Source organism: Histoplasma capsulatum, genomic scaffold, assembly GCF_000149585.1.
Source record: "Histoplasma capsulatum NAm1 scaffold_1 genomic scaffold, whole genome shotgun sequence".
NCBI classification, from domain to species: Eukaryota; Fungi; Ascomycota; class Eurotiomycetes; order Onygenales; family Ajellomycetaceae; genus Histoplasma; species Histoplasma mississippiense.
The window spans coordinates 4,764,131-4,780,123 of record NW_001813982.1 but is presented as its reverse complement, the minus strand read 5'-3'; the positions used below and the strand labels follow the sequence as shown (position 1 = coordinate 4,780,123).

Sequence of the window (15,993 nt, the reverse complement as noted above, 5' to 3'; positions counted from 1 at the left end):
AATGCAAATCTTGCGACAAGGGCATTCAGGGTTGCAAGGACTTTAGCAGAGCCTTCACGTTTAGCACAGCCTTCGAATGAAGCAACGATGCCTTGATGGTTCATCAGGATTTCGCGGGCTACCCGGGGCGAGACGATATATTTTTCACAAACAGCTTGTAATGTCGGCAATTCAATATTATCTTTGAAATCTTTGGGGTCATATCTATCGACACGGGGAGCATTCTTATTCAGGCGTCTGATTTTCGACGGTTCCGTGTTGAAAATGGTCCAAGTTTCTGGCAAATGAGGCTTGGAGAATGCTTCAAGCATATATTCTTCAAAGTCCTTCGCGTAGTATCCATCGTTGGGTTTCTTCAGGGTCCCCATTACAGCAAATCGGAGCAATTGAGACGCTGAAGGTTCCCGCCGCGCCTTTGACCTTCGCACATGGAACAAGAGTTGAGCAAGCGATACCGTCTGGGTGTTTGGGTGTAAGTAGCTCGAGGCGTAGCGACAAAGGCGTGGTGGTTGTGGAGGGAGCCATGACCGGCAAATCGAAGGATTTGACATGGAGGCTTCTCCTCTCCTATGCGGGAATTATATAGAGAGGCAATCAGGGGAAGGTGGCCATGGCTGGAGCGTTATTGTTGTTGAAGCTCAAGTTCTGCATTGGAGATAATAAATTATAAGATCGCGGCTCTGTGACAAAAGTGGCTAGTCCTAATCGTTAGTTACTAGTGGTTCCCAAAGCCTCAGGCGGAAATCGTCACCAAGGCATTTATCATTTATTGTCAACGTTGGAAAACCACTCAAACAGCTACTGAGAATCAACCAGCACGACGCCTGTGGCGAAGGCACGCCTGTTCGTTTATTACATGCAATCATGCCGGACCAATATAACCAGCAACACCACCCCTCCTCTGGCTCGGAACTGGCCACTCCGGTTGCCATCCAAGACGAAGCCGGGGTCCAGGTGGTTAATAGCAAGTCTCCCATAAGCCCCAAAGAGAATCCCGTATCGAACACGGCAAGTACTTTGTCGGCCGACACTGAAAATAATAAGACAACAGATGCTGCTTCAAGGACTAGGGAAATGAGAGACCGTTTCAAGGCACTTCAAGCGAGAGCTGTGAGTTTTTTTTTCGCAACCATTGATATCGTGCACATGTTAACTGGAAAGTAGAAAAACGCCGCAGAAAAAAATCTAAGGGAGACTGCTGCCGAATCGAAACGCCTAGCTACCGATCCTAGCCTTCTCTCGAGTATTTCCCGGAAACACGCTTTCGCATCGCATAACCTGCTCAAAGCAGATACTGAAGCCCAGGGCGAGGATTTCGAGCGGAAGCGTGCTTGGGACTGGACTGTCGATGAGTCGGAGAAATGGGATAAACGCATGGAAAAGAAACAGAGACACAGAGACGATACAGCTTTCCAGGACTATCGCCAAGATGCAAGAAAGATCTACAAAAGGCAGATGAGACAGATGCAGCCCGACCTTGAGGCATATGAGAAGGAAAAAATCTTAGCCGTGGAAAAAGCTGCGGCAAGTGGTGGACTTCAGATAGTGGAAGCAGAGGATGGAGAGCTCGTCGCCGTTGATAAAAACGGCACCTTTTATTCCACAGCGGATTCGGTGGATTTTGCGGAGAACAAACCAGACCGTGTTGCAGTTGATAGACTGGTAGCGGACTTGAGGAAGGCAGAGGAGATTCGCTGAAGAAACGTAAGGACCGCGGTCGTGACGATGAGGAGGCTGATGTTACGTACATCAACGACAAAAATAAGAAGTTTAACCAACAGTTGGCAAGGTTTTATAACAAGGTACGTTGGAAATACATTTTATACGCAATTATTTTTATGACACTTCGCTAACTTTTCTATCTAGTATACTGCGGAAATTCGAGACAGTTTCGAACGCGGGACCATGATTTGAGAATAATGGTAAAGCTAGGATGGGTATTTATTGTACACTATCGGGATCAACAGATGAGAATCGCTATTTCAAATAATAATACAAAGAGTGGCTCTTCGCCACCTCAGATTAAAAGGCGATAGACGATAGCTCAAGATCACAACATAGATCTTCTCCAACCCTTCGTGGCCAACGTCTCAATCTTTTTAGGTCCCACAACACCTTGGGCATTATCATCACCAATTGCCTCCACCACAGCCTCGCTGACAATATTGACGTTTAGAGGCTTCGCGGTCATCATTCCCAAAAATGAAAGCCGTCCTCCCAGGAGCGCGTTCACTTCCGATCCTACGATCCCACCTAGCGCAATAGGCAGTGTTAGTTTCCGCGATGAATCATACATGAAAGTCGGTCTTATGAAAATACTGCGGAGGTCAGGGAGGCTGGAGGAGATGAGGGCCTCCGCATCCCTTTTGGATGTGACATATCTTTCCGGAACCACTGGAGCTCCGGCTGCGGCTGATATGAAGGCAAACGTCGGGACGTTCTCGTAAACGGCTTCTTGCGCGAGAGCCACAGCTGTTGCAGTGAAAACGTTAGCATAGTTTATTATAACCCTATAAAATATAGAAAATCTAGTTCCAAACCAACCAGAATCCCGATTCATGAGTTCGTATGTTAATTGACCGCCAGAGAAGGTCAATTCTTCTCCCTCTTGCCTTTGCAACGGATTCTGGCTTCCGGGTCTTGACGTTGCGAACAGTTTCTGTAGCCCACTAATTACCGATTCCCTGCCCTGCACAATTCCTTTGTAATCCGCCTCTAACAGTATTCCCATAGAATGGACCACCGCGGAAGCGTCTTTGAGGAACGGTTTATAGGTGGCAGGTTTTAGGATATCGGCTTTAGCCCATTCAACGGACTTTGCCCACCGCGGCGCATGCGAGGACAATGTAACAGTTCCCCAGGCTGGTTCGCCGTGTCGACTATAAAAAAAAATTAAAAGAACAATTGTTATGCTATTTGGTGTAGGAAAGCAGTCTGCTAAAATTGATGAGACAAATTACCTCAACGACACCACCTCCCATCCTCGAGCTACAGCTGATTTGCATATTCTGGAACCTGTATCATGGGAGTTAGACAAATTGGTCTACACAGAAATAACAGTCCTCTCAGGATATGACGGTCATATTTACTAGCACTTACCCAGAAATCCGCTTCCGCCAGCAACCACAATTCTCTTAGTTGCCGCCATTTGCATATACCGATTTATATCGTAGAGGTAAGGATATTATCACCGACCATTTTGTTCTTATTGCTATATCTTCCGAATGGTTCCAATAGGGTATTCTAAGCTATAAAAGTTTGTCGAAGTTCGCATCATGTTCTAATTAAGCTGGCTGACGGCCGACCAACTTCCATGTCACGTGGTAAATAAAACATGGATGCCGATGCTTGGTCCTCACTTCCGATCTCCTCAGATCTCTTCAGTTACCAACAATTCGAGCGATTTGATCCTACCCCCATCTGGTCCCGTAACTTGTTTCGAAAACCTTTGGCAAAATGCCTGCCCCAGCAGGCACTAAACGTGTTCGCGTGAGTCCAAAACCCATCACACAGCCTTCCCCGCAATGCTAATTGATCTCCCAGGGAATCTCAATATTTAGACCATTTGGTATGTAATAGCATGTGCGGCCAAGTTATTTAACTTACCCGCGATAATTCCTCCTTATCTGACCGCCAATACTAGTTTTCGGAAGCGAAGCGCAGCCCTTTGACCCGGCAAAACGACCCCCAAACGCGCCCGAGGACCACACCCACCAGTGGCGTGTATTCGTCAAAGGTGTCAACGATGAAGACATCTCATACTGGTTGAAAAAGGTGCAGTTCAAACTACATGAGACCTATGCGCAGTGTGTGCGCACCATCGAATCGCCACCGTTCGAGGTAACAGAGACAGGATGGGGTGAGTTTGAGATACAGATCAAGTTATACTTCGTTCCAGAGTCGACAGAGAAACCGCAAACGTTATGGCACAGTCTGAAGCTGCATCCGTACGGGGATGACATCGAGGGGAAAAGAGAGAGGCGAGATGTCATTGTGGCACAGAATTACGAAGAGGTTGTGTTTAACGAGCCCGTTGAACAATTTTATGATCTTCTTACGGGCGGAACAGGAGTAGTGCAGCAACCTCCTAAAGGAAAAGCAGGGAAGGGGGCTAAGCAGCCACAAACGCAACCGGGGAGGACAGCGGAAATCCCTTACTCGGATAGCCCGAAGAATCCGTACAGTCAAAAGACAGAGTCGAAGGAGCTGGATAGGTTGGCCGAGGCTATCAAGACTGTGGATCAGATGCTGAAGGAAGAGAAAGCAAAGCTGGCGGAGCGGGAAGCTAAGTTGGATGAGTTGAGGAAGAGTGAGGGTGTGACGACCGTGGTGAAGAAGAAATAGACGTTTCTCTTGCCATTCTGTTTTTGCAATTCGAAGAATTATCAAGTCATTGGAACAATTGGTGAGAAATCTCCCGTCTAACACGCTCTAGGAATATCCTGTCTAACTGAAAGGTTTCCTACTTAAGCAAATTCCTTCTCCTTTTCAGAAGGTGGGAGCACGACGACACTATGTAACATTGGCGGTTTATGTATGGTAGAGATACTTACAGGCTGCCATCACTGGACCTGAAATACCGGTCTCTAATTATCCTTTTTGAACGAATCCTCGACATTTCACAAGCCAGTTCCCAAATCAACATGCATTAACATCATTCTTATTACTGGCCCAGCTTCTCAGCTGACTCTTGAATGGGCACGGATACCTCTACGCTTCTCAACCGTTCGTCAATCGCCTCCAAACACAAAAATCTCACAATTTCATCCATTGATTTCTAATTCCTCGAGACTTGGATCTGAGAACTTCTCTATTGAGGAAATATCGGCATCTTAAACATTCAGGCCATCTGGAGGGATTTTCCGGGACGAATTGGCCGCGCAGGGACTATATCTCCCAGTACCCCATAGAATGTACTATGTAGCGGATGGAATAGTTCACTACTAACTTTCCGGTAAATGGCCGCTGGAAATACAAGAGCGTTTCTGGGGCAACAATCTATACGTCCGGTCTGGGAGGCAATATCTTAATAAAGGTATATATTTCTATCACACCGGATTCACAAAACAAACGTACGTGTGTATCTATTCTTCTCTCCATGTGGTTTCAGTGGCCGCAGGGTCATGCTTCCAAAAATTTCGAACAGCAAAGGTCAAAAGTTTTATAGAGAATGCAACCAAAGATGATTTTGCGGAGAAAAACTTCACAAAGAGAAAAAGGAAAACAACCGAAGAAATGCAACTTCTACTTCACGACACTGAACATCGCCAATAGTACATTCATTCATATATTCACGAATCCCGCATCATCAATCCACATCCAAAATCTACTCTTTCGATCCAAACACCTTGACTCTCTCCTCCAATGGTTTGAATGTCTTCTCCATCAGTTCATCCGTTGAAGTGCCGAAGACCATTTGAGCGACCAGCTTCCATTCACCAGGGAGGGACCAGGTCTTGGCAACAGTGTCGTCGATCAAGGGGTTGTAATGTTGTAAGTTTGCGGCGAGGCCAACGGATCGAAGGGCGAGCCAGACTGTGTATTCGATAACTGTTAGATAAGTGGGCTTCGCAGACATGGCCAAAATAGAAACACATGGCGAGGGGAAGTTTTTAAAAGAACAACCAAGAGAAGGGCGAAAGACTACGAACGGAAATACTGATGCATGGCATTCGTATGCTGTGCCCAAGGGGCAAATTGATCTCTATATGTCGGAAACTTCTCCGCCATTGGCGCGATGTGTTCCGGATCTTCGAAGAAAAGAATCTATACGGGTGCAGACGATTTAGGTTAGTTAACCAGGATTTACGTAACCCGAGTTCTTTTACTCCGTACCCAGAAAGGAACGGCAATGGGGAGGAAATACGTACAGTGCCATACGCTGCCCTGAATCCTTGCAACCTGGGCTTCGTATGGGTCTCCCACATTTCCTTCGACATCTTCCCCGGGACTACCATCGACTCCACAAATATTTTTGTCGCTGCATCCCACAGTTTTCTATGCTCTTCATGCAACAGAAGCACAAGACGGGTGGACTGTGTATTGAAACTACTTGGCACATGCAAGATGGCACTCTTGACCAACTCTTGGATCTCGGAGTCTGGTACTGGACTTGAGGCGGAGAGCGTATAAACTGAGCGCCGTGCTTTGGCGAGTTCTATGAAAGCAGCGGCGGTAGCGGCGGGGATAAGAGGCTTAGGCTCTGCGACAGTCATTTTGTTTTCCGATTGCGAGAACGCACAAAGACAAGTTCCGGTCAGACTCTAGCGGATATAAGCTGGCGATCTATGGGAAGGATGATTCGCGAAATGCTTGAGGGGTATTAAGTAGGAAAGGAATTCCTTTGCAGTTGTTATGGATGAGCACATGATGAACGGGTCAGGGAGAGGAGCTCGATTTATAGAACAGTGCTCGCGGGGTCCAAGAACAGTGAAGCCAAGGTACCGAGCTTCCTCATGAGGGCATTGTCAGAATATCAATTATTCATGAATGACAAATTGAGCAGTCCTCGAAGACCAGATATGAAACAAAGTCTCCAAAGAAAATATAGAAACTTCTCCGAATGTAGCTAGCTTCGGTTTCCAACTCCAAATTGACCAGTGATGACCCGAGGTTTTTCGGGCCCGGCGCGGAATGCTCCATCGTGGTGTGCTTCTACCCCAAATGACATTAACCGGGCCCTAGATGATTTGTAAGCTGCCGCTCACCTGCAACCTCTGGTCGGCCCCTCGTTCCGAGGGTCCGCCATCTCAACGTTATCCGCCATCTCAACGCGATTATTTTCAAATACGCGAATCTCTTTTTTCAAAATGCAATAATCAACCAATGTGATGACTTCTACATATATTTTAATAGAGAATAAGATCACAGAGGCTCTAGATTCCATAGCCGATATTGAAAAACCCAATATCAAAGCATTGGCAAGAGATTATAACCTTCCCTATTCCCGTCTGCTCAATCGATACAATGGCCGTGCTCCGCGAACTCATCGACCTCCTGCTAATCGACTTTTATCTTTTGAGCAGGAAAAATCACTTTGTCAGTATATAGAAGCTCTAGATAAGCTATGCCTACCTCCCAATCGATCGATGATCTTTGGTGCTGCTCGATTCCTACTTGCGCAGAGCCATACAGATTCTACCACACCTGCACCTGGGCTTGGAGAGCACTGGGTCAAAAGATTTCTCAAACGCCATCCAGAGTATAATGTACGCAAGCAGAAGACCATTGATATATTACGGAAACAGGCTCATCAACCATCTCATATCCTTGATTGGTTTAACCGGTTCAAAGAAACAGTCAATAAATATGGAATTCAAGATTGCGATATCTACAACTTCGATGAAACAGGGTTCAGAATAGGAATTGGACATGATCAATGGATTGTAACGCGAGATCCTCGAAGACGGGCCTATGTTGGAAGTTCAAATAATAGAGAAAGTCTTACTATCATTGAAGGAGTTGCAACTGATGGCTTTACCATTCCTCCCTTATATATTCTCACCGCGAAGCAGCTACAGGAGCGGTGGACAGATGAAATAGAGAAGGATGCCATGATAGCTACATCCGACACTGGGTATAATAATGATCAAATCTCTTTTCAGTGGATTCAGCATTTCCATCGGTCTACAAAAGCTCGCACCAAAGGAACCCACCGTCTGCTTCTATTAGATGGATTTGACTCCCATTGCACCTTTGAATTCATGGATTTTTGTGAAAAGAACAACATCATTCCCTTCTATCTCATCCCGCATACGAGTCACCTATTACAACCTCTGGATGTTGGTGTTTTTCAAGCCTTTAAGCATCATCATTCAGTGGCAGTTGAAGAAGCAACAAGACGCGGCTGTGAGAAGTTCACAAAGGTTGAATTTCTTCATGCTATCACCTCCATACGAAAAGCAACATTCAGAGTTCATACAATCAAACATGGATGGGAAGCAACTGGCCTACTTCCATTCAATCCTTCAATTGTCCTTAATAAATTGCGTGAATTCGAGACTACTCCTTCAGAATCTTCAAATTCAGATTCCATGGATTCAGATACTTGGTATACTCCTTCAACTGTACGCCAATTCAACCGATATAAACGCAAACTCGAGGCTTTGGAAGAGGAAGATGAAGATAACTATGATGAGGACTATATATATGAAGGATTACAGAAGCTTTATAAGGGTAGTATTGCAATGGCCAATACAGTGGCTCTTTTGCAGGAGGAGCTCTCGCAGACAACTGCCGCCTCGGCTGCTCGCAAACGCCGTCTGAACGGCTCACGGAGGGTAGTTCATAAAGGAGGAGTCATCTCTGCAGATAATATTCGCAAAATGACAGCTATTCATCATCAGATTGGTAGTGAGGAGGCATTGGAGAAGTTACGGCCAAAATGGAAGAAGGTTATGAAGGAACTTAAGAGATATTGCAGAGACAAAGGCATTTATGTTAATGCCACCAAATTTACAAGGAATTCACGGCAATAGTTCATTTACAATATAATCTATTTGTATCTATCAAATATAGATTCATTGGTTGATAAATCAACTGAATATCATGGGTATAAGTGGGCAGTAACGTTGAGATGGCGGATAACGTTGAGATGGCGGACCCTCGGAACGAGGGGCCGACCAGAGGTTGCAGGTGAGCGGCAGCTTACAAATCATCTAGGGCCCGGTTACCAATGCTTAACAAATGCTTAACTATTCCCAGCGAACATTGTTAACCTCGCCCTCGGCGTTAGGATTTAACGCGCTCGGCACTTTTGACTTTTCGGAGGCCGGGAATTCTCCGATTCCTAATTATTATATTTCATGAGCTGCTCCTGTCCAACAAGCACACTTTAATGGCATTGAATAACCATAGAGGACGAATTAATAATGACAATACTTATCACAATGGACGCTGATAGAAACATATGGATAAAAGGGGAGAAATATCGATTTCTTTGTAAAAAAAAAAAAAATTATGGAAAACAGGAAAACCAGAAAACTCCAAGCCCCACTATTATAGAAAGGGACCTCAAAGAAGAATATCTAATATACAATGTGCATTACCCACCTTTAATGAGAAGGGTACGAAGACGATATGGCCCCATGCCCCTTAATCCAATAAATGACCTCGCCGGAATTATTGTACGGATAGTTGTCCCTCTGTTTCCCAACATCATTATTATGTTTCCCTCTCCGCAAACGTAGGGAAGTCAGCTCGCGAACCCTGTAACGAGCATTCGCTAGATTTTTGGTCCGGATGAGTGGCGCTATACCACCCGTCTTCAATGAGTCGACTTTCCGTCTCTCGCCAATACTGCAGTTTCCCGCCGATTCCACTCTTGAAATCAAGATCTCCCAAGCGCGCTTCGAGTGGTTGAAGTTCGTCGAGTGGAACCTGCGAATTGAAGAAGGTCAGTCCCAGTACACCATTTCCTTATTCTGGAAATGCCAACCACCTACCTTAACAAACATGGTGCAATCCCTCAGCGTCATGGAAATAGCACGCTCCCGAAAATTTGCTTGTAAACCAGGAAGGCCTACTGCATTCATTTGGCGCTGACACTCTTGCAGTCTAAGCAGGGTGCTATTTCGATGCAAGAACGCGGCGACACGCTTTCTCCCGTGACCTCCACGGATAAACCGTGTCGCACGTAATACATCTTCAAAGTTATCCGAAACCAAATCAAGCGGGCAGAATGATTGCTTTTCAGAATTGCCAGCGTTTCGTGCGTTGAAGTTTTTCATCTCTCGTAACGCACAAGTCCTGCATCTCTTTGCATCGGGCGGCGCTGATGGCGACTGAAGCAGCCACTTTGGTTTGAATTCCCACAAGCATCCTCCTGACCCTGTGACTGGGGTCATGTCAGTGATCATTAAACCGAAGGGCTCCTTGGTGGATAAATAAACACCATAGCGTTCTTTCGGGCGCAAATTGCGAGCTTCATCCACACGAAGCTGTTTATTGCAGTATGCTATGAATCCTTTTGGTAGTCTGACAAGTTCCTGGTCAACCAATTCGTGGTTGTCAAACATAGGTTTTATGTAGCTATCAAAGTTATTCACAGTGTCTGCGTAAGAAGTCGCAGACTTGATTTGCTTCCGCAACCGCAGCAATTTCCTGTTATCGCGCTGTTGACCACCCCCATTTGTCGTAATTGAGGGAGCATGCTCATTTTGTGTCGTAAACTTGTAGACTATATTCGCACCGCCTTCGGCTAGATAGAACGGTCGAGCGCGAGGAAAGAGTTCCCGGAAAGTATGTGATGTTATAGATGTTGTTTGGGACGTGGTGCTCTCTGATTTTAGGGGGACAGCTCCTATTAAGTTGCCGCGCCACGGCTTTGCGCCTTGCTTTTTCATTCCAAGGTTTCGTTGCATTGGAGTGCGCGATGCAGATGGCTGTTGATGTCGACACGCGAAAGTCACGATAAATATAAAAGCAGAAAAGGCAAAAACCAAGATTAAGCCGACCATCAGGAATTGACAATTGATGGAAACAGATGACCCAATAAAGCAACCTGTCTCCCCTCAGTGAAAGTCCTTAAAAATGAAATGGCGTACGATTGAAGAGTATTATACTGCAACAATCACTTTAAGTTGGTTGCTGCCGCCTTCCTCCTAATTGCCAATACCAGTTTGTAAGACCTCGGAAGTGACTCTCTTTGGGGGCCGCTTCTCCTAGGCACTACGCGATCCGTTTGTCTCTTTCACGAATTGAAATCAACTCCGATACAGCATTGCAATGCATGAAAGGAGCCGCAAACTTAGAATGGAGCAGGTGCAGCTCAACCCAAAACGTGAAAGACGCGGATCTGGATGTGACATGCAATTCAAAGATGGGGGCTGTGACAAGGAAATGCTTATATACCTCGTCATGTAAATTGAATATCGAGGAAGAGAGTAGGGGTTATCGCAGCAGCAACAACAACAGCAACAGCAAAAACGCAAACACTCCCCCGGGTGAGTTTATACGTGGACACAGAAGGAATTAACAAGACACCAGATACGGCAGGCAGCACGGCGCGCAATCCAATCGGGAATACAGCCGCTCCGCAGAGCAAGAAGGACCATGCAGCAGATGCTGGGAATGATGCTGGAGAATCGAGTGGTCCAACAGCCCGCGGGGAGACAGGCCAATTTGGGCTGGGGTTCGGATCTTGGGGATTTGGCACGAGCAACTGGCCCTGCTAGCCGTTGGAGATGTGGTCGAGGAAGGAGAGGCCTGCAAATCGAAAGCCCTAAGTGTTAACTCCAGAGTTTCCATTCCCAATAGGTTCAGTGATTAACAACCACCACAGCGCAAGAGTCGGCTGGCTGAAGGAGAAATAAGCGAGATATGAGTGAGTACAGACAGATCGGTCGAGCAAAGGCGTATACGAGTTTGCCACCACGCAATTTCGATTCTTATTGATGCGACTTGCTTTTGCAGCTTTTCTTTCTTCTCAGTCCTTCCTTCCTTCTTTCTTTCTTTCTTGCTTTCTTTGCTTTGTCTTCTTTCCTTGGCTCCTTCACTTCCTCTGCGAATCTTTTTGTGTTGGCAACTGCGATATCGAAAAGGTGCGCGACCACTACTTTTTCCCTTCCCAGAAAATGAAGAAACCCGTAAAAGACTCGATCCGTCACGCAGGTGAACGGCATGAATAGCCTGGGTTGACACTTCTGCTTTATAAGCCAGTTAGGCACCGCAGTTCGGTAGGTTCGTAGGGGTTCTCACACTGAGTCTTGCAGTGGGATATTATCTATTGAAAAATTCCCGAGCTGGGCCAGGGAAGAAAAAAGCCACAGGCAATATGCGTTCGAAAGTATATATGGTCTGTTGATTGCTTGGAGGCTAGTTATCAATATTTCCACAGCAATTCACAACTGATGGCGGAGAGAGACCGCGGAATTTGAGGCTCTAACCCTCGTGTCCAGAGGGCTTGTCGTATAGAAACGAATATCGCGGAGCGCCGTGGCCTAACTTTTGTATTTATTCTCTTCGGCGTGAAAGGCGCAATAGGATAAATGATCAAAAATCAAACACCGGCAGCCAAAAAGTAAATTGATAAATCACAAGTTTGTACTCGTTAGTTGTAGAGACCTTCAGCTGTGGCAACAGAATATAAACTCAATTTTAAACGCTATCGTCTGTAGCGCTCTTCATAGTTCAGTCTGGAATCTGGATGTTATGTTGATTTTTTTTTTCTTTTTTTCCCCCGGTCCCCAAAAAAAAAAAAAAAAAAAAAAAAAAAAAAAAAAATATCATTTATCATGCGATTGTTCTAAACATATCAAGCCTTGACCATCACGAAATAATTAATTAGGTTGGTGCAAGCTCTGAGATCCACAGCTCCGGTGGCAGTGGGACTTTTTTAGTTTAGATGCATATGAATACTCACGAATCAACCAATCCCACAGAGAAAGCATGCGAGGAAATGGTGGGCCTGACTCGATATCCGGGCGAGAGTTCCGCCGCAAAAAAATGGAAAGAGAGAATAACGTATATATTCCATGATAATGTGAGGGGTAAGTTAAGTTAATAATGGCTGCGATCCGAAAAACTTTTTCTTCTCCCCTTGATCTCATTAAGTTACTCGCACTAACGCTGTCACTTGTTAATTGCCTTGGCGAGTGCTTGACTTGTTGCAACTTATATCATGGACGGAAGTGTGAGACATCTTCCCTCGAGCACGCTACATGGAGCCCCAACGGTAGATCCGTTACATTCCAGTGGACGAACTACTGAAATTATTTGGGCGTGGTGGAGAGCTTGATTCTTCAAACTTGGGCCTATTAGGTGTCAAGCCCCGGGAGCCCTTTTTCTGAAGGAGGCGCGGGCTCAGAGGACCGAGCTGGCTCCTTGCGGCGGCAGTGACCCGTATGGAGTAGAGACTCCACAAGGGCGGGGTTGTAAGAACGCCTGATGATCGCCGTAGGACCCTGCAAGGTCTGCAGGATCCCGATATCCCCTGGAGCGGGTGTGCTCGAGCCTCATGCAGATATCCGAACGGCGTCTCGTGCGCTACCCTTCAAACGTCCATCAATCCATTCTAGCAAACCACACGTATCACACGGAAGATGAGTAACGGCAATGCCCTTGCATATTTCACCTGAGGAGTCAGCCTCACTTCAATTCCCTTTGTTGTAGGTAAATATCAAACATCAAACTTGGTTCAACAAACTCCACTCGATGCTCCGTAGGTAGGCAGGAAACAAGGGGACAAAAACTCAAAGAGTAGCATTTAGTGTTGAAACCCCAACTCAGCTCCTCCAATCTTCACTGGAGAAGTCTCGCTGCTCATGCCACATTTTTCTGCCACTCCCCCCTGATTATGGTGCGGATCATTGACTCCCACAAGGTCCAAGGCAACAGGCCCATGCTCCTTAGCAGAGGGATCTCCGCGAATACATTGAGCACCATAAACCTCAAACCTAATTCATTAAATTGAATAATGAACCAACTGTAAACCGCTCCGTTTGTATAACTATCCTTGGGCAGTGCTTCACATTGTGATCCTATCTCCAGGGCTCTGTCAAAAGCAAAAAATTTCAGGTAGTTGCGGTTGAGCAGCATATTCATCTGCAATATACAGGAACTTGATAACAGCAACATCACGAGAAAGACCATCCATCCATGTCTTTCACAGGTCGAGTGTTCGAGATTTTCCGCTCTTAGTATCTCGCAATGCTGCATGGTCCTGGACTTTATTTTGTTGCAACACAGCCTCTTGTGGAGCTGTTCTCTTTCTTAGTTCCTAACTTTCATCTTGCATTCAGAGTTGGCTGCTCCCTTGCTATCCGAGAACAAATCTTGGTACCTGTAGGAGCTCAGGCCGAAGAGCCGAAAATTGCTGAAGATTCAATCCCAAGTTGACTAATGCATTGCGGAACAATTCTGCAAGGTTGGGAAATGGCACTCCCCCAAGCGACTAACACATCATGCCGGCAGCGTAGCCCCTGGAACATTTGGCGCCACTTTAGGGGCCCCCACGTCTAAACTCAGCTGACCAGTTAGATTGCAAGGAGTTGGAGGGATTGGATTGGGTGATTCGTACCCTCTACGCCGTATACCACCACGGCGCTTGGTAGTGATTGATTGAGCTCTTTTGCCCTAGTGGCCTAATACAAGGCCATCAAAGGTTAAAAGCATCTGGTGCTTGAATGTCACCAGTCTCCCGCATTCTCCCTTACACATGAGTTATTGCCATCCATGGGCAGCGTCAACGCCGTTTTCCTCACAGTCAAGAAAGATCAAACAGAGCTTGGTATTGATGTGAATTATATGGGAATAGATGGACTGACTTAGTCTGATATCCATGAGGCTTGTAGCTCCGGCGAGAACAAGAATGAATACACTTCTCAGAGGGAATGTGAACAGTGTCGGCAGCAACCAATTCAAGTTGATTATCTGAGGATCTCCTTGCTTAGCCATGACGGGGCCCGGACGATGGTCCAGCTCGTTCCTAGGTTCATTAGGCGTATATCCTGGATTGTTCATGGCCTGTAGGCTTAGCGATGTAACTCCCAGGCTGCCAAGGTCGGGAGACCATCAAACCTCATTTAGTAGCCGTCACAAGGGATGCGAGTGTGGACATGGAATAGGATAAGGAGAAATCTGTCGGGATCGTGGGATGACCCGTGGATTACCCGAGATCCAAACGCAACATCATCAGGCCATGAGCAAAAGGCAGAATTACTGGTAAGCTCAACTCTATCAGCCTTGAAATTGAACGATGACGAGGAAAATGATATCTGTCCGTGTATTTTCTGCTTCGTTGCGATTGTAGACGGGACAGTGATGCAATGCTGAGGTAATAATCGAACTCTTCACCCACTCCTCAGCTGCCCGGTATCTTCTTAACTATTATGCCTGTTGATATCTTCACCAGCCACGAAAGATTCGTCTTAGGATTCAGTCATGGAGAGCATATCTAGTACAATTGCCACACCACCACATTGTACGGCAGATTTCTGTCTGATACCGGTACGTTAAAAGCATGCGTTGCGTGGGTGATGCGGCCTGCTGAATAGTTTGTGTGATTATATCTAAGGAAGAATTCACTCGAATCTCCATCAAATTTTTGTTCTTCCTCTGGTGTCCTTATATCAATCCACCCCTTGAATTGCTTCGACTCCATGAGAGCCCAGTCAATTGGAGAGAAAATCAAATGATGCATCATCGGGTGCCCCCTTTCCTCTCTCTAAGTAGCTAATCTCTGTTACAGATAGGCACATCGTCAGCGTCAGTATCTCAACAAATTGCTGATGTCCAACGTCTGGTTGAGAAATCTGGGGTGAAATATGTCATGCATTCGGCGGGGACTACTCTAGGTACGTTCAATGAATTCTTTTCATTGTAATACTGCTTCTTCTCCTCGGCGGGTTAACCCCGAGAGGATATGCATCCTCAAAGCTCCTGTTCCCAACTCCTCCCGATTATCTGTCCCGTTTGGGGATCAAAATCTAACAGCCTGCAGAAGGATCATGGGACGCCGTTTTTGCCTTGATCGGCCAGGCGCATGCAATGCTCCATAAACGGGGCATTGTGCGTATACAGACAGATATTAGGGTTGGGTCCAGGTGAGGCATTCCCTCTTTTGCTGGCATTTATATATCTATATCTATATCTATAACGTCAGGTCGATGAAACAAAGTTTTATATAACTGACTGGTGGACATTTGTAAAACAGAACCGACAAGGTGCAGAGTACGGAAGACAAAGTGGCTGTCGTTGAGAAGCTGCTGGGGAAGTCGTAGTGATATTTAAAGCTTCCGTAGAGAATCGGAATCTTTCTCTCTCTCTAGGGGAAGAAAGAAAAAACCGCGCTTTTTATGTTGTATATGCCTTCCCATAACTGAAGTTTCCGGTTTCATTTGGCAAGATATCGACTCAATATCAGTCGCAACGTCTGGCCTTTTATAAATTATTTGTCATGAGAGAAGGGATAACTTAGTTATGTTGGTTGAGAATTATTAATCTCAGTGAAGAAAAGCTAAATGGGAATAACTATATCATAATATATATGTCCCC

General features: G+C 45.9%; 7 protein-coding genes across 7 annotated transcripts; 3 read left to right on the top strand and 4 right to left on the bottom strand.

The window, feature by feature from the left end:
- Positions 1–864: 864 nt before the first annotated feature.
- Positions 865–1,914, top strand: HCAG_01349 (conserved hypothetical protein; the record flags this gene model as incomplete). Its single annotated transcript, XM_001544252.1, has 4 exons — positions 865–1,110; positions 1,165–1,614; positions 1,659–1,802; positions 1,867–1,914. 4 exons carry the CDS (start codon positions 865–867, stop codon positions 1,912–1,914), a joined length of 888 nt encoding a protein of 295 aa, XP_001544302.1.
- A 136-nt stretch (positions 1,915–2,050) lies between these two features.
- On the bottom strand, positions 2,051–3,148 carry HCAG_01348 (conserved hypothetical protein; the record flags this gene model as incomplete). Its single annotated transcript, XM_001544251.1, has 4 exons — positions 2,051–2,472; positions 2,545–2,879; positions 2,961–3,015; positions 3,100–3,148. The coding sequence occupies 4 exons, from the start codon at positions 3,146–3,148 to the stop codon at positions 2,051–2,053; spliced, it is 861 nt and encodes a 286-aa protein (XP_001544301.1).
- Positions 3,149–3,334: 186 nt separating this feature from the next.
- Positions 3,335–4,344, top strand: HCAG_01347 (conserved hypothetical protein; the record flags this gene model as incomplete). Its single annotated transcript, XM_001544250.1, has 3 exons — positions 3,335–3,489; positions 3,561–3,568; positions 3,644–4,344. The coding sequence occupies 3 exons, from the start codon at positions 3,335–3,337 to the stop codon at positions 4,342–4,344; spliced, it is 864 nt and encodes a 287-aa protein (XP_001544300.1).
- Positions 4,345–5,326: 982 nt separating this feature from the next.
- On the bottom strand, positions 5,327–6,215 carry HCAG_01346 (conserved hypothetical protein; the record flags this gene model as incomplete). Its single annotated transcript, XM_001544249.1, has 3 exons — positions 5,327–5,535; positions 5,652–5,766; positions 5,871–6,215. 3 exons carry the CDS (start codon positions 6,213–6,215, stop codon positions 5,327–5,329), a joined length of 669 nt encoding a protein of 222 aa, XP_001544299.1.
- A 353-nt stretch (positions 6,216–6,568) lies between these two features.
- Positions 6,569–6,766, bottom strand: HCAG_01345 (predicted protein; the record flags this gene model as incomplete). The annotated part of the gene is made up of 2 exons (XM_001544248.1): positions 6,569–6,680; positions 6,708–6,766. The coding sequence occupies 2 exons, from the start codon at positions 6,764–6,766 to the stop codon at positions 6,569–6,571; spliced, it is 171 nt and encodes a 56-aa protein (XP_001544298.1).
- A 322-nt stretch (positions 6,767–7,088) lies between these two features.
- Positions 7,089–8,477, top strand: HCAG_01344 (predicted protein; the record flags this gene model as incomplete). The annotated part of the gene is made up of 2 exons (XM_001544247.1): positions 7,089–7,208; positions 7,248–8,477. 2 exons carry the CDS (start codon positions 7,089–7,091, stop codon positions 8,475–8,477), a joined length of 1,350 nt encoding a protein of 449 aa, XP_001544297.1.
- A 685-nt stretch (positions 8,478–9,162) lies between these two features.
- HCAG_01343 (conserved hypothetical protein) lies at positions 9,163–10,361 on the bottom strand (the record flags this gene model as incomplete). The annotated part of the gene is made up of 2 exons (XM_001544246.1): positions 9,163–9,378; positions 9,444–10,361. The coding sequence occupies 2 exons, from the start codon at positions 10,359–10,361 to the stop codon at positions 9,163–9,165; spliced, it is 1,134 nt and encodes a 377-aa protein (XP_001544296.1).
- Between the last annotated feature and the right edge of the window lie 5,632 nt (positions 10,362–15,993).